Source organism: Phocoena phocoena, chromosome 10 (assembly GCF_963924675.1).
Source record: "Phocoena phocoena chromosome 10, mPhoPho1.1, whole genome shotgun sequence".
In the NCBI taxonomy this organism is placed as follows: Eukaryota; Metazoa; Chordata; class Mammalia; order Artiodactyla; family Phocoenidae; genus Phocoena; species Phocoena phocoena.
Window position 1 is genome coordinate 42,340,877 of NC_089228.1, and position 16,747 is coordinate 42,357,623.

Below are 16,747 nucleotides of genomic sequence, written 5' to 3' on the forward strand. Positions count from 1 at the left end.
ATGGAAACAAATTAAGGGTTCATTCAGAAATTTTTATGGTGCCCTTGCTATTGGGGATACAAGAGTAAAAGATATTATTTGTCCCAGCTTATAATTTAGTGTCTGCTGAGCCCCAGTCACTCTTCCTTCTCTCAAGGTGCCCTCTGTCTAGAGGAGACGACAGGTGAGGTTAACCCTGTGTGATGAAGGCTGTGGCAGAAGGAAGCACAAGTTGCTGTGGAAGAACAAAAATTAACCAGTCTAGGCAGGGGTGGCTGCCTGGAGGAGGTGATGCCCAGGCCAGTTCTTGTCAGAACAATGTACATGGGCAGGGAAGGTGGAGGGTGATAGGGCAGGAAGACACTGACAGCATTCCAGGCAGAGGGAGCAGCATACACAGAGACACAGGAATGCAGGAGTGTGGTTGTTTGGAGTGGTAGGAACTTAGGAGAATGGGTTTGGTTTGGTGATGTGGCCAGAGTGCCAAAGAAGTGGGGTAGGAGTTGGAAAATGGGGCCAGCGAGAGCCCCTGAGGATTTTAAAAGAGTGATGAGATCAGATTGTCATTTTACAAGGATCACCGTGGCAGCAGTGAGGAGGAGCCCTGGGGGCATTGAGGAGTGGGACAAAATGGATGCCATGTTTATTGAGTACCTACTATGTGAGAGGGTCCTTCTGAGCAATGGATACAGCTGTGAGCAAGACAGACCACAATCCCTGCCCTACTGCTGCCTACATCCTAGCGTAGGGCGTCAGGCAGTAAAGACGTGATGGAACAAGGTAATTTCAGAAGTCGAAAAGGGCTTTAAAGACAGCAAAACTGTGTGATCCAGGGGCTGTGGTAGTGACTTTTCTGGGGTGAAGGAGGACTATTTATTTATTTGCTTACTTATTTTTTATTTTATTTTTCCAGAATCCTAATCACTAGGCCACCAGGGAACTCCTGAAAGCTCATAGTGGTTTGGTTTTGTTTTAATTAATTAATTTATTTATTTTTGGCTGCGTTGGGTCTTCGTTGCTGCGTGCAGGCTTTCCCTAGTTGCGGCGAGCGGGGGCTACTCTTCGTTGCGGTGCGCCAGCTTCTCATTGCGGTGGCTTCTCTTGTTGCGGAGCATAGGCTCTAGGTGAGCAGGCGTCAGTAGTTGTGGCACATGGGCTTCAGCAGTTGTGGCTCGCGGGCTCTAGGTGTGTGGGCTTCAGTAGTCGTGGCGCACAGGCTTAGTTGCTCTGTGGCGTGTGGAGTCTTCCCGAGCCAGGGCTCGAACCTGTGTCCCCTGCATTGGCAGGCGGATTCTTAACCACTGCACCACCAGGGAAGTCCCAGGAGGACTATTTAAATGAAGGTGATCTGAGAAGGACCCCTGAGGCGATGCCACTTGAGCTGAGGCCTAAATAACATGAAGGGGTAGGTCAGGCAGGTGAAGGTCAGAGGGCAGTACCTTGCAGGCAGAGGAGAGGTACAAAGGCCCAGAGATAGGAGCGTGCTTGGCGTGTTTGAGAAACAGGACTCAGACCAGGGTGACCGGAGCATGGTGAGTGGAGGCGAGAGGGGCTGGAAGCGGTGGGGAGGGCTGCAGAAGCCAGGCCAGGCAGGACCTGTGGGCCTCGTGAGAACCTTGGTCTCTATTGTATAGTGAGAAGCCATCAGAGAGGCACGATGTGACCTGATTTTTGAGAAGACACTGCCTTGTGCTTGCGATAGGGTTCTGAGGTGGGGCAAGTAGAAGCAGGAAGATGAGAGTTATCGCAGTGGGCCACGCAAGACGTGGTGGCAGCTCAGACCAAGGTGGGAGCGGTGAGGCTGGGGGAGAGAAACTTTTGGATTTGGAATATATTTTAAGCCCCTAATGCTCAGGCCTGGCTGCATATTAGAATCCCTTGAAGAGCTTTCGAAAAGTACTGATGCCTTGGGCCCCATCCCCAGAGATTCTACTCTAATTGGTCTGGGATGGGGCCCTGGGATTGGGGCCCATATTCATCCAGTCTGAGAACCGCCATTCAGAAGAGTGACAAAAGGGAAGAGGGATCAGAGAGTGTGCCTTCCAGAGTCTTGGCTGGAGTAGCTGGGAGATTTGCTGGTCCCCTTTATTGAATGGGAGAGTCTGGGGAGAACAGATTTTGGAGGAGAAATCAAGACTTCTATTCTGGCCAAACTGTGTCTCTGTTACGTGTAAGCAGGAGTGCTACCTGGGCAGTGGACAGCCAGGTCTGGGGCTGGTGGGGAGTTGGGATCAGAGAGTAGAGTGTGGAGTTTACTGGTTTCTAGAAGGCATGTGAATCAGGGAACTGGATGTCGGGTGGGAGGGAGAAGAGACTTCTGTCCTGGCCTTCCTGCTACCCTCACACACGTGTGTTCTTTGACCTCCACGTTGTGCCCTCTCCAGGGTCTTCCTCAGTCTGGCCCCTTGCAGTCGGATGCAGGAGAGAGTGATTCTCACTGTATGTTGCTCGGCTTCCAATCCCAAATGAGAGCCACAGACTATATCCCAAACACCATTCAGCTTCTCATAGGTGTGTTTTGCTGTTGGCCTGAAAGAAAAAGGGGCAAAAAAATAAAGCGTCTGTCAAATATCTACCATTAGTAAGGGGAGCAACTCAAAGCATGCCCTGCAGACCTGCCCCATCTCCGGCTCTTCATGCTGCCACCTGCCTCTCCCCACTCCCAACATGTGACATCTTATGCAAAACCCAGTACACAAAACAGAGAGAGGTGGGGCTGCAGAGGAAGGAACCCCTGGGACACCCCGGGCTTCCAAGGAACGGAGTTGGGGAGCCCAGATCTCACACTGAAAGCAAGTCAATTAGGGGTTCCTTATTAACACTGCAGGCAGAGTCTGTTTTTAAAAAGGCATCACTGCAGGATTCTAAGGAGTTCCCTAATAGGATTGTAATGTTTTGTATCTCAAGAATTCATGTTGTGTATAATTTTTCAGAAAAGTTTATATCCGGAGGTTATAAGCAATGTATAACAATGTATGCATTGTATATCATTTTGGTTTGTTAATATTACTAGTAAAACAAAAACAAAAAACTCCTGCAGTCTCCCCCAGACAGTTACTGGTAGCCCTTTCAGCTCTGAAATTCTTATTCCAAATGAACATCAGAAGAGTTGCAACCACTACAGCTTTCTGGACCATTTAGCAGTCATTTACTCCAACATAGTAGTAAGTGGGTCCACGAAGAGCTTGAGCAGAAAAGGGAAGAAAGAAATGACTTGGAGGTGGAACTCCCATTTGAGAAATGGGGTGAAAGGGATAGACAGGCCTGTAAGAAGAGGGAAGGGGGCAGGTGGACAGAGGGGCCGTACCTCACTTGGCAGGTGTGCTGGCCTGGAGGTGGCATGGTGTGGGCGGGCGCGTGAGTCAGACCGGTGTTTGATTTCAGGCTGCCCTCTCCTTGCCTGCTCTGAGGTTGTGTAATGTATTCAAAGGAGCTTTCTGTGTTCCTGAAACACTTGAGACGGTGCGAGGTCGAGAGTGGCTCCGCTTGCCTGGAGGAGGCAGCCTCTTGAAGGCAACCTGGGCTCAGGGACTCTTTCTGACCTTGGTACCTGCTCTGTCTCCCCGCCCCATCCCAATTCACCACCTGACCTTTTCCAGTTATAAATACATTTTAACTCCTCATCCTAGGAACCCCCTCAGGAATCCTGAAGGATTCCATTTAAAATTTAGATCTGGGACAACACCTGTCTCCCAGAAGGTGCTTAAAGCTGGGAGCGTGTTTCTTTTTGTCCTAGCTGCTGAAAGCCCAAAGCCAAGCACTACATAATCACAGCAGTTGTGTCAACCCTATGATCAGCTTTTTTTTTTTTTTTTTTGCCCCTGCTTTCTTTGGACCTAATCGTTATTAACCTCATTGTAGATTATCTCAAATCTGAGATTTGAGAACAAGAGGAATGTAAATGAATTCAATTTAACCACATTGTTAAGGGAAAGAAAATTCATCTGTCTGCCTGCCAGTGTCCCTCCCTGCCTTTGAATCCCACCCTGTGAACACCTTGCTATAAACAGACCTCACATGACTATCTGAGACCACTGCAGGCCAGTGATTGGAGTTTCAGCGGCCCAAACCGGAATAACAGGACTCACTTCAACATGCAGTTGGTAATCCCTTCTGGAGTCTCTCTCTCGGTGACCTTATTGAGCACAACTGTGTACAGAATCAGTGAGTATTTACTCGGGCAAGTACGGTGGCAGAATGATGTCAGGTCCGTGGGAGCATAGGACGAATAGCACCGGGTCGTCCTGCAGTGTGCTGTGTAATGTGCGTGGGTGCTGCGTGCAGCCAGAGAAGGGCCTCTCACACTTTGCCCAAAGGTGTTGACACATTCCCTGGATCAGGTCAGGGACTTGCCTCAGGGTTCATTTGAGGAGGGTGCTGCACTCTGCCTAGTGCCAGGCAGTTTCTCATACCTGCCACTGAGTAATCCATAAACACCGACCGGAAAATCTTTCTAGCTCCAGAGAGAAGAGGGTGACCAATTTGGGGGTTACCTACCTCCTGCCTTTCTGTGGAGGAGACAGGTGGCCTTTTGACACAGGCCTGGGGCTGGTCACCTGTTCCTGGCAGAGCTATTAAGAGGGAGAGTTTCTGACTAGACCAGCAGGTGTGCTCATGCCGTGATCCCGTGGCCCCTGAAACAGTTTAAGCAAGTTTTCATACTTGTTGCCTGAAATAAATGGAATCATTGGTGCTTCTTTGGAACCTGTGTCCACCCCTTTCCAAGTGTGTCCTTTTTATATCATCGTATTATCCTGGATACTAATTGAAACAGGCCTTGTTATCTTGGGCCTATTTCAGTCTTAATGTTTGTGTAGTTATACAGTTCTTCACAGGAGAATGATATTATGGCATCAAGGCAATTAAAAAGAAAACCCTCTTCAGTCACTTAATAGAATAGAAACGTAAGTTGGGGGCTTCCCTTGTGGCGCAGTGGTTAAGAATCCGCCAATGCAGGGGACATGGGATTGATCCCTGGTTGGGGAAGATCCCACATGCCGTGGAGCACCTAAGCCTGTGTGCCACAACTATTGAGCCTGTGCTCTAGAGCGCGCAAGCCACAACTACTGAGCCCACGTGCCACAACTACTGAAGCCTGCGCACCCACTACTGAAGCCTGCTTCAGTAGGGCTCTAGAGTGCGCCTAGAGCCCATGCTCCACAAGAGAAGCCACTGCAATGAGAAGCCAGCGCACTGCAATGAAGAGTAGTCCCTGCTCGCGACAACTAGAGAAAGCCCGCATGCAGCAACAAAGACCCAAGGCACCCAAAAAGATTAAAAAATTAAAAAATAATAAAATATGTAAGTTGTCTTCTGATAGAGGCATAGATTCTAGACTTGGGTCTGAATCCTGCCACCACCACCTGTTAGTCATGTGATCTTGGGACGTTGCTTAACTTCTCTGCTTTAGTTGCCTCATGTATAATATGAGGAATATCATAGTCTCTGCCTCATAGGTTTATTGTCAGAATTAATTGACAAAGTACAGTAAAGCCCTTGGAACTGTGCCTGGCATATAAGCAATCAATAAATGTCTGTTGTATCATCACTGTTATTCAGCTTGGATTTATTGAAGACTTGTTCCATGCCGGGCCCTGGGCAATTCATTGGGCTACAAATTAAAGACATTGTGTCTGTCCACCAGGAATTTACAGTCATGTAGGAGAGATCAGTGTATACTTAAATGATAGGTGTTATAAGACAAATACAAGCTATGGTAGCACAAAGGCCAAGTGATGGGTTCCGTCTTGGGTGTAGCCTGGGGCCATTAGAAAGAAGGCAGAGGATGTGGTCCCTGAGTGGGTTTGTTGTAGGTGCAGGAGGCAAGGATGTGCCTGACAGGCTGGAGGGGAGGTGCTAATATGGGTCCCTAAGGGCACAAGAGGAAGACTTGGAGAGCACAGAGCCTCTGGGAAACTCCAGGTAGTCCATAGGGTGGAACTGTCAGGGGAGGGAGGTGACACTGCAAGGGTGGTTCAGGGCTGGATCTTGGTGGCCTTGCCTGAGCCCTGCCCAGGAGCTTGGACTCTGTACCATGTGAAGGCTCTAGGGAGCCGGGGAAGGCTTTTAGGCAAGGGGAATAACATGATCAGATTCACATTTTAGAAAGTTTACTCTGGAAAATAGTGGGGAGAAAGGATAGAGGTGAGGCTGCAGGATACGGGGAAAGACTGGAGGCAGGAAGACCTGGGGGACTCTAGTGTCTGGGGCACACGATGATGGGGTTCAACTAAGGCTGTGAGAGTGGCATGGAGGGGAGAACATTGGATTCAAGGCATCATTTGGGGCCATATTAAGTTGGTCGAGTGGGTGGGAGTGTGGGGCAGAGGGTTAGAAGAGCTGGAGATGACTACTGGGTTTCTACCCCAGGTGACCGGGTAGATGATGTCTCATGGGCCAGGGAGGGGAGAATAGGAAGTACAGTTTGTGGAGAAAGTAATGGGTTCAGTTCTACGAAGTTGAATTTTGGGAGTTTGTTTTATTTTGTTTTAATGTCTTTTGAACAACCAGGTAGAAACATCTTCATCCCCAAAAGAGGTCTGAGCTGTAGCTGGTGATAGAGGAAGATTGTCTGGGGAATGCAGGATGAACAAGGAAGAGGGCTAGCAGTGGAGCCCCAAGGATCACCCATGTCCAGGATGGGCAGGAGAGTGAGAAAGGCATAGCCCTAGAGGCAGGTGGAGGCCAAGAGGGCATGGAGCCGTCACAAGAGAGTGACAGGAGGAGGGACTGGTGGGCATGAGGAGACCCAAGAAGGATGAGGGCTGGGAACTGACCTTTGGATTTGGCCACAGGGAGTTGCTTGTTGACCTAGTGGGAGCAGTTCTGTGGTGTGGAGGCAACAGGTGCCAGAGAACTGGAACTAAAGAGTCAGTGAGGGCTTCCCTGGTGGCACAGTGGTTGGGAGTCCACCTGCTGATGCAGGGGACACGGGTTTGTGCCCCGGTCCGGGAAGATCCCACATGCCACGGAGTGGCTGGGCCCGTGAGCCATGGCCACTGAGCCTGCGCGTCTGGAGTCTGTGCTCCGCAACGGGAGAGGCCACAACAGTGAGAGGCCCGTGTACAGCAAAAAAAAAAAAAAAAAGAGTCAGTAAGAGGTGAGCAGAGACAGCAAGTATACACAACTTGGAGAAGCTTAGCTGTGAAGGAAGGAGAGCATGGAGTCTGCTAAGAGCCTGAAGGGAAAGCTCTGAGGTAGAAGTATGAGCCCCTGAGGGCCCCTCGTCCTCCAGACAGTGGGTCCCCGTGGGTCCAGGGATGGGAGGAGGGAGAGGAGGTGTAAGGAGGGGGTTACCCTGGCAGCCTCTGTTTCCTCTGACATAGGAAAGGTAGTGGGCAGAGGTCGAGGAAGGTACTGGAAGTTTGGGCTAGCCACTGAGGGGAATGGTTGATGGAGCTATGTCACGCCTCCTGCCCCCAGATTCAAATGGATTCCACCGCGGGACCAAGTATATGTTTTAGAAGCATATGAGCATTTTTATGGATGTATAGATTGTTTTAAGTGTTTTTAGTCTACAAGGAGAAAAGACTGGAAAACTATACTCCAGAATGTTAATAGTACTAATCTTTGGATGATCCAATCAGAGGGTGCATTCTTCCCTTTTAATTTTCTCTTCTCTATACATTTTTAAAAATCATGAACAAGTATTACTTTGGAAATGAGGAAGAAATCAGTATGTTTTGTTCTCCCGGGGTGCAGTAATGTGGAAGCTTCAAGCCATCCCTGTGAGATGTAGGAACAGGGGTAGGGGTGGAGGTAGTGGGTGTTTCTTAGTGCACACGTGACAGCAGTGGCAAAAATGTCTCAGCAGGCCTTCCAGCTCCCAGCTGTCTATCAAGAGTTATACAGAACAAAATCCCTTACCATGAACTAGTAAATTCTGAAATCTGTGGAGATGAGCCCAGAAGAGCCTATTCTTTTAAAGAAAGAAAGAAAGAGAGAGAAAGGGAGGGAGGGGGGAGGGAGGGAGGGAGGGAGGACTCAGTCTCAGGGGCTGGCCCAGCGGGTCTCTAGCTCTGCGAGATGGGCTCACTGGGCAGGTGGGGTCTTGCCTGGATGGGAATGAGCCTTCCAGGAGATTTGTGCAAATGGAGTCACATGGAGGAGGAACTTTTAGGAAGGTTGCGCTGTTGAATGTCTCTGACTGTGGTCTGGAATAAGAGGCAGTAATGAGGAGACCAAATGAGAGCTCCGATTGCCGTTGGTTCTGTAAAGCTCTTGTAGCCCTTTATGGGGAGGGTCTCCTGAGATTTACAGCAAATTGTGGTGGTGGTGACCTTAAAAACTGGACCTGAAAAAAACCAAAAACGACCTTCATTTAGGAAAACAGCCCTATTGCTTCATCACCTTGGGGAAACGCTGTTCCTTAGTGCATTTCTCTTGTACACATGACAATAGTGACTTCCAGATGCAGTCTGTTGGCTTCAGGATCCACAAAAGGTCACACAGTTACCCAAACTCAATTACTTTTTTACATTAAAGAGAATTTAAAGTATGACCCTCTGGGCTTTTCTGCAACCTTCCCCTCTGCCTGGGCCAGCACCCTTCCCAAGCCCCTTTTAAAAATCCACTCGTCTAGGCGGTCTGGGCCCTCTCTTACCTTTGTGAAGACTTCCAGTCCCTGACCCTTCACTGGCCTTAAGGGGGGACCCTCAGATGTCTCAAGGTGAGACAAGTCATAGCACTTCGGTTACAAAATTCGGGAAAGTTGGTCATACTCCTACTTTGCATAGCTCCTTCCTGAGTATATTTTTTTGCTTGTTTTTTTAAATATGTTTTTTCCTTTTTGCAAAAGTCACATGTTCATATTAGAACATTTAAGAAATATAGTTAATAAATTAAAAATTACCTGTGATTTTACTACATGAGATAACCATTAATACTTTGGCATGTACGTGTGTGTGTGTGTGTGTGTGTGTGTGTGTGTGTGTGTGTGTGTAATCTTTACCAAAATGGGTTTGTAGTCTACATACTGTTTGGGAATCTACTTTTCCCTTTAACAGTCTATCATAGACGTTTCCCATGTCAATAGCCGTGTACTTTTATGGCTGTTTGATGTCAAGGACTATAGCATAAATGGCATTGTATGTACCAGGTAGTCCTTGCCTACCAAAGTTTGTTTGCTTTTAAAAGGTCTATGATAGGTTCTTCTGGCATCTGACTGTATTTTGCAGGCTGTATTTTTTTTCCACTTCTCTTTTGAACTTTCAGAAAAAATTTTAATGAAATACTTAAGACAGTTGAAAGGGTGTAAAGGATAATATGACGACCACTCATGTGTTCGCCTCCCAGCTTTGTAAATTAAAAAAAAAAGTTACAAAGACAGGTTAGCCTCTTTATATGCCCCACCCCCACTTCATTCCACTCCCAGCCTCCTCACCACCACAGAGGTGATCATTATCCTGAGTCACATCTGGTTTTCAGCATCTTGGTGTGGAGAGCACTTGAATATCTTAGGGCAGTGGCTTACAGTTGCTTGTGGATTCATAAGAACTAAACACAGATTACCAATCCATAACAATAGTACTGATAAAAAATAAAATAAAATAAAACTTGATTCCAGTTTAAACAGAACCCAATAACATTCAGAGCTGTGAATTATGACCTGGGAAAACTGGACTATTAGATGTGTTGCTCACCAATGAAAATTCACAAAGACCGAAACTGTCCCTGGGAAATCTAATGTAAATCAAAATTGTAGTTGATGAGTCAAATCCTCACTGTAATATTTACATAGGAAAGGATGCATTCAATGAAAACCATGTTAGTAAAATGAAAATAGAAGATCATCGGGAACAACGTAACTGTCCAGTGTAGAAAATCATTCACTTTTCCTTGGGGAAATTCTTTGTCAATAACTTGTTATTGGTATTGGCGTAACTCTGAACAGAACCCACATGTCGTTGGGATGAAAATATCCTGTCCCCATGTGTGGAATTGCTGCTTTCAAATGACCATCGCCTCTGTGGAATGTCAGAACTGAGGGAACCCCTAGCCTGACCCTGACACCTCTCTTTCTTACAGGGGGCGGTGCCCAAAGGAAATGCCACTAAAGAATTCATCGAGAGTTTACAGCTGAAGCCTGGGCAGGTAGTGTACAAGTGTCCCAAATGCTGCAGCATCAAGCCTGACCGAGCCCACCACTGCAGGTACACTGCCCCCGCCTGGGCTCCCCTCCTCACCCCCTGCGCCCCCGCCCTCGCCCTTCCTCCACGGGTGCCATCAGCAACAGGACTTCTGAACGTGCCCTGCTCTGGGCACGGAGTGACCACATTGACTCTCCATCCCCACCTGCACAGGAGGGCAAGGATGGGAAAGGGTGTTTGGTTCGGGCTCAGGACACTAGGCTTTGCCACACTTGCCAGAGGGCCCTGCCCAGGCCCTTGCTTGTCTCCACCCTTGTCTCCCAATCTGTGAAATGGAGGGGAGTCCTGCTCTTCCTGCCGCACAGCTTTATTACTTTATTAAGGGCACGTGAGACAAAGCTCTAGGAAATCATTCTGTGAATGTCTAGCCCCTGACGCATTTAAGGGGCAGGTGCAATTTCACTTAAATTTTATAGGGAAATGAGGGGGTTGTCCTTGAAAGAAAAGAAAGACTTTTCTTTAAAACAAAACTTCTAGAGGTCTGACAGTTGTAGAGTTCAGCCAAAAAAGCCATTTCCCTGTTTTATCTGTGGTGGTTTTTCCCTTTTGGTTTTCAGATTTCTGTGTTGTTTTGAGTCTCCTTGACAAAAAAAAACTTCCAGCTAAATATTGCACTTTATCATGACGAGAACTTTAAATGCTAAATTACAGAAATAACGAACCCGTCACTTAGTCCCTTTTTCACACCAGCTTGTGTTCGGGGTGGCGAGGGGCTGTGGAGGAATGAACTGGCTCCTGATGTCAGGAGATATCATCGTCCTGAGGCTGTGGAAGCATCTGGGTTTTGTGCGAGGTCCGAGCGGCTGAAAGGTGGCTTTTCTGTGCGGGCCGCACTGCCCACCTTTTGGAGGAGGGCAGTCGGTCTCAACATCCAGATGCCATGGTCAGCTCCCAATACCTGCTGTGTCTCAGGCACCTCAGCCCACCCTGTCTCATCATCGTCATCCCCATGGTCACCCCCAGAGATAGCTCTGCCATAGGCATGACCCTCCCTAGATGAGGAATTAAGGCTCAAGGCGGTAAAGTGGCTGCTCCAAGGTCACACAGCCGGTGACTACGAGAGACAGGATTGGTTCCTGGTGTGTCTGGCTCCGAGTCTGGGGCTCTTTCCACTAGAACTCTAGTTTGGGATGACTTGTGTAACTTGGTATAACCATATGCATATTTTTCTGTATCTTTTTCTGTCTGTCGGAGAGAGCGATCTGGAGACCTCCCCAGCTAGTTGCCACTTCTCAAGGGTGAGGGCCAAGGAGCTTGGGCAGGGACCATGGGAACTGCCATCTCCTGTGGGGTTTTCTGTGTCTGGGTCATCTTGTTTCTGAAATCTGTATTAGAAACTAATTCAATGCTTTCTTCTTGTGCCTGAGATGGAGGCATCAGTCTAGCCTTTTCCTACCACCCCGAGGCTCGGGAACCCAGCTCTTCTCATCCCCTGGGTGATGTGATTCCTCCGGGCACATTCCTCCAGTGTGGTGGAGCGGGCTCCTGCCTTGAAGTTGGAGAGGTCAGCATTGGAAAGGCAGCGCTGTCCCTGCCACACTGGGGACTGTGGGCCAGGCACCACATCTCTCAGAGCCTCAGCTTTCTCCTTTGTAAAATGGGTTGTTCCTCCTTAGCTTGTGAGGATTAAGTATGAATATCTATCTGTTAATGGAGGAATGTGTGAGCGTTGGGGATGTGCTGGGTTTACATAGGCTGGACCAGAAACAGGGAAGTGTGAACTTTATAGAAAGAACTTGGGTGACCACAGTGGTTCTTTTCTCTTTCGTCCCTGAGCCCTTGGCAGCCTCCACCACCTGGCATTTTCCTCACCGCCTCCTCCTCACCTCTCTCCCCAGGATGATCCAAGGGAGGTATTCTTGAGCACTAATAAATCAGCTTGAGCAAAACAAGAGCTGCTGATTCAGATGAACTTGAGTGAGGATGCCTGTGCATCGCCTGTTCCTGTGTCAGGAAATGTATGCTGACACCTGCTTCTTTGTGATGGCTTGTGGTGGCCCAGGCCATCTGGGGACCCATGGTTTTAGATAAGCAGAATCCCCAGCACACCAAACAGAGCTGGCTTTGTGACTGGGTGAGCCAAGGGGCCTGCTGCCCTGCTAGAGAAAGTTGGTGTCAGTCTTCCTGCTCAGGTGAAGGGGCCTGTGTCTGTGCCCAGCTCTTTGCTTCCTCTCCTCCCAGTAGTGTCATGGAATTTAAAACTCTTTTCCCTGAGCTCTGATGGGTACCACAAATATTCCCTGACCTTGCACCTGTAGGTGTTCCTTCCAGCCTGGTGATACGTGGCTGGGTCTTCCTTACAAAGCAGGCTCCTTTCATCCTGGCGTTGAGGATCATGGAAGCCTGTGGAAATCCTTGGGGTGGGTGGGTCATGCTAACGGAGACAGCCAAGGTGTTAGGCTTATGTGTTAGGTTCTTCTTGCACAGGCGGTGGAGACCTCTGACCTTGGCAAAGCCTCACACCCCTCCCCACCTCCCAACAAACACACACACACTGAGATGAGACAGTTGGGGACTGCTTAGGGCCCCTGCCAGCTTGTTTATCAGTTACTGATAAATTTATATTGCACTAGCATTGGTTTTAAAGCATTTTACACACATCATCTCTAACCCTGAGAGAGCAGGGCTAGTTCTACAGAGGGTGGTTTGGAGAAGCTAAGTTTCTTTGCCCAGAGCCCAAAGTGGTGATCTGAGAGAAGTGTTCTTTCCTCTGGCCTTACCCTGTTTGGACACTGCCTTACCCCACATTGTCTGAGCTGGGGCCAGGATGTTATAGATGCCTTTTTTGCTTATAATTTTAATCATAGTGAATGAGGTGTGAGATGAAAACCTATATGGGGAGCATGGTCCCCTTGGTACCTCCTCGCTATGATTTTTTCTCTTCCTCTACTGTGGCATCCCAGCCTGAGGTGGTGGAGCCCAGTTCCCCATCTATAGTGTCAGAGCCTTCACTCCTCCAACCCTTGCTAAGCGGGGCCCCAGGTTTGGCTGTGGGCTGTAGTGGTGGATGGGACATGGCCCTGACCCAGGGGCCTCCCGCCCAGGCAGGGCAGATGCACTTGTCTGCCGTGATACAGTTTGGTGGGTGCTGCTGTAGGGAGAGTCACAGGGCCATCACTTAGGGTGGGCAAGAGGACCTCAGCCTGCTCCTTGGGGGCTGAGTGCCAAGGAAGGGCCCTTGTACCTCCCTGGAGAGGAGGGAGCATGAGCCCCAGGGAACCTGAATACACACAATCCGGTGAGCTTGTTGGGCTCTTCCAAGCTTGCGAAGGAAGTGCTCTGGGGACTGAAAATGGTAGGGAACCTGGAGGAAAAGGAGAGAAGCATCCTCCCTCTTGTAAAACCAGGATTTTAAAAGGCGGGGGCCGGTGGGGAGACTTCCTTGGTGGTGCAGTGGTTAAGAATCCTCCTGCCAGTGCAGGGGACATGGGTTCAAGCCCTGGTCCGGGAAGATTCCACATGCTGCGGAGCAGCTAAGCCCATGCGCCACAACTGCTGACCCTGTGCTCTAGAGCCCGCGAGCCACAACTACTGAGCCTGTGTGCCACAACTACTGAAGCCTGCATGCCACAACTACTGAAGCCCACGCACCTAGAGTCCGTGATCCGCAACAAGAGAAGCCACCGCAATGAGAAGCCCGTGCGCCGCAGCAAATAGCCCCTACTTGCCGCAACTAGAGAAAGCTCGCGCACAGCCAAAAATAAATTAAAAAAACAAACCAACAAAAAAAAACGGGAGGGGCCTGGGAAACCCTGAAGGTAGGAATACCCCAAATACCTCCATTGAGGACATTTGGTCTTTTTTAGCAGCTGCCATTGAATGCTTAGGACATGTCTGTGTCCACAGCGTCTCACACAGGAGACACTGGAGTTGGTACAAGAGAGGAGTGCAGGCAGGAGCCCCAGGGAAGGTGGATTTCGCCAGGATGCAAGAGTGGAGAAAGGGCCCTCTGGGAGCCTTCCCTGGTTGCTGTGCTTGAGCTGCCCTGCTGTGTCTGGGGAGGGGATACCAGTGAGCCCACTGTGCTGTGGGAACTGGGAAGAAGACTGACTCTGAGGTGCCTGATTCCCAGTGGGGTGTCAGGGGTTGTGGAAGGCTCACTTTTTTTCTTCCTCCCCTTGAGGGCTGGTGCCTGAGATGAAATAGCCAGGCAGGTGTGGGCAGTCACCCCCTGGGCCTGGAGCACCCTTCACTTGGCCCACTGAGGGACCAGGCCTTGCCCTTGGTGCTCTCCAGGCCCCAGCCCCAGAGCCATTCAGGCTGGGTGTTTTGTGAGCCGTGGGTCAGTTAGCCTCTAAACAGCGCCTCCAGCCACATACATGGATGGACCTCCACCACCCACGTGCACTACCACCTGCCCCAGGAGCCCGCTTCTGAACAACTCTGTAAGCCGGAGGGAGAGGCGCCATCTTGGCATTTCCTGTCTTTGCAAATAGGAAACTCAGAGACCAACCCTCTGGACAACTTTTGCAACCCTCAGTGGGCTGTACTCCTGCCTACTTCTAGAAGAATGAGTAGTGTTCTAATTTGGCTGCCCAGTGAAACTTAGCCCATTGTGAAACCCAGCTTCCTAGGGTTCACACCTGGCCTCTTCAGAGAGGCTGGGAGGGGAGAGCAAGGGACAGATTTGCTTAATCTCTTAGACAGCTTTCAGAGGATGTCAGGCCACTTGGCACCTCTCTGCGGCTGAGCAAACACTGCCTCAGAGCACCCACCTGAAACCCCTTTTACAAAGAAGTACAAGTGGAAGAAAAACTGCTCAAGAGTCCAGAGCAGGGAGGTGGTTACCCTCAGGAGCTGCCCAGACAGGGAGGGGATTAAGAAACCCCAGATCTGAGGAAGGACATACAAGACATGGGCTACGGGGGTGGTTCCATGGTGGGAATGTGTTGGCTGAGGCCCAGAATGCAGGGAGCTTTACTGCCTACTTGTCTGTACTTTCAAGATTGTACACTGGGAACAAGTGTTACCTATTCTTTCATTCATTCATTCAAATCGGTAACATACACAGAGAGAGAGAGAGAGAGAGAGAGAGAGAGAGAGTGAGTTGATTGATCAAGTAATGGAGTTGCTGGTACCTGGCTTTCTCTTTATTGCCCTCCACGCCCCTTTCATGCGTCCTTTTCTTACCCCGCCTTTCTGGCTCCCAAGGAGATTTCTGGAGCTGGTTCAGCATCTCTGAAATGTGCCCATTCCCCATATGCCTGTGTTATCATGACCCCTTGAAGCTGTGGGAAGAACAAGGGTGGAGACCAGAATGACCCCACCACTCGTCTGAGCCAGCATCTGTTCTCACTTTCTCTTATAACGGTACTCACGTCCTGTGGGGGGCAGGGGGGTACCCAGGTCTGCTTGCCACCAGAGCTCATGCCATGCTTAGAAAAGCCCACGCCTCCCCCTTGGGGTGCAAGTGAGCCCTCCTTCAGAGTGGTCTGTGCTTCCCGGCCTGCGGTCTGGGAACAGCTCGCCTCCATGCCCAGAACAGCTCCTTCTGCGCCATCCCTGCCCTGTCTGTGGGTCAGCCAGAGCTCAGCGAGCACTGTGTGTGAGCATGAGGCAGCCTTCTCTTCAGCAGGCCCCTGAGCCAACGCTTCCCCCAGGGTCCACCCACCATAGCCCACCTTAGTAAGAACCTGAGATAAAGTTGGTTATGGAAACTACTAGAAAGAAAAGCTGGTGTAAACTAAGGGACTGTCAAATATATATATAATTCTATTATTTCCAAGCTTGTATTTATAGTATTTCAAACTGTTTTGAACAAATACTGCCCCCAAGATAAATGTTAGGGAAGCTATTTTAATGAATTGAGAATGAAACAATTTTTTTTTTTTTTGCGGTACGCGGGCCTCTCACTGTTGTGGCCTCTCCCGTTGCGGAGCACAGGCTCAGCGGCCGTGGCTCACGGGCCCAGCCGCTCCGCGGCATGTGGGATCTTCCCGGACCGGGGCACAAACCCGTGTCCCCTGCATCGGCAGGCGGACTCTGAACCACTGCACCACCAGGGAAGCCCCAAGAAACAATTTTTAATGAGCCCATCTATTGGCAAATCGGTCTTCCTGAACTTGAGCTTTGGGAGTAGTTGCTTTTGAGGTCCCATTAGCCTTGTGCTCTTGTTTCAGATTCTTACTTGTATGGTCCAAAAAGGGGTGGGGAAGGCATTTGCTATCAAATAACAAAGCTTCAAACAGTCTCAGTCCAAAAATTATCCCAGTAACAAGTTAGTAATTTGCAAATTAGTGGGATTTCTGATCAACACTTAAGCTCAAATGACTTTTCTGCTGTTTTGGGCTAAGTGGATATTATCTTAGAGCTGCAAGGTCCTTAGAGGGGGACTTCCTGCCGCCATGTGACGCACTGCTCGTGACCCCACTCTGAACTCTTCTAGTGCTCTCTCTCATCAGCCGCAGCCTGGGAGGTTCCCTGGTCAGGTTTTTGGTCTTTGGGGGGAAATTAGGAGCAGCTGTATCCCATCTCATCCTGTCAAGTTTTTGAAAGTGCTGCTTCTTTCTGTCCTTTCAGTAAACCACATTTTCAGCCCACTGTTACCTCAGGAGAGCAGTCTCTTTCTCAGCCATGTCAGTTCCCGCCTGTTTTTATGTGAAACAAGATAAGAGGCCTTG

At 49.5% G+C, this 16,747-nt stretch overlaps 1 protein-coding gene across 5 annotated transcripts in view; it reads left to right on the forward strand.

The window, feature by feature from the left end:
• The window catches only part of ZDHHC3 (zinc finger DHHC-type palmitoyltransferase 3), a 53,227-nt gene that overhangs the window by 17,193 nt on the left and 19,287 nt on the right, over positions 1-16,747 (forward strand). For all 5 annotated transcript variants that reach the window (XM_065885353.1, XM_065885348.1, XM_065885351.1 and 2 more), the window contains one exon: positions 10,006-10,130. In XM_065885353.1, coding sequence (XP_065741425.1) covers positions 10,006-10,130 — 125 coding nt within the window. The remainder of the gene's footprint in view (positions 1-10,005; positions 10,131-16,747) is intronic.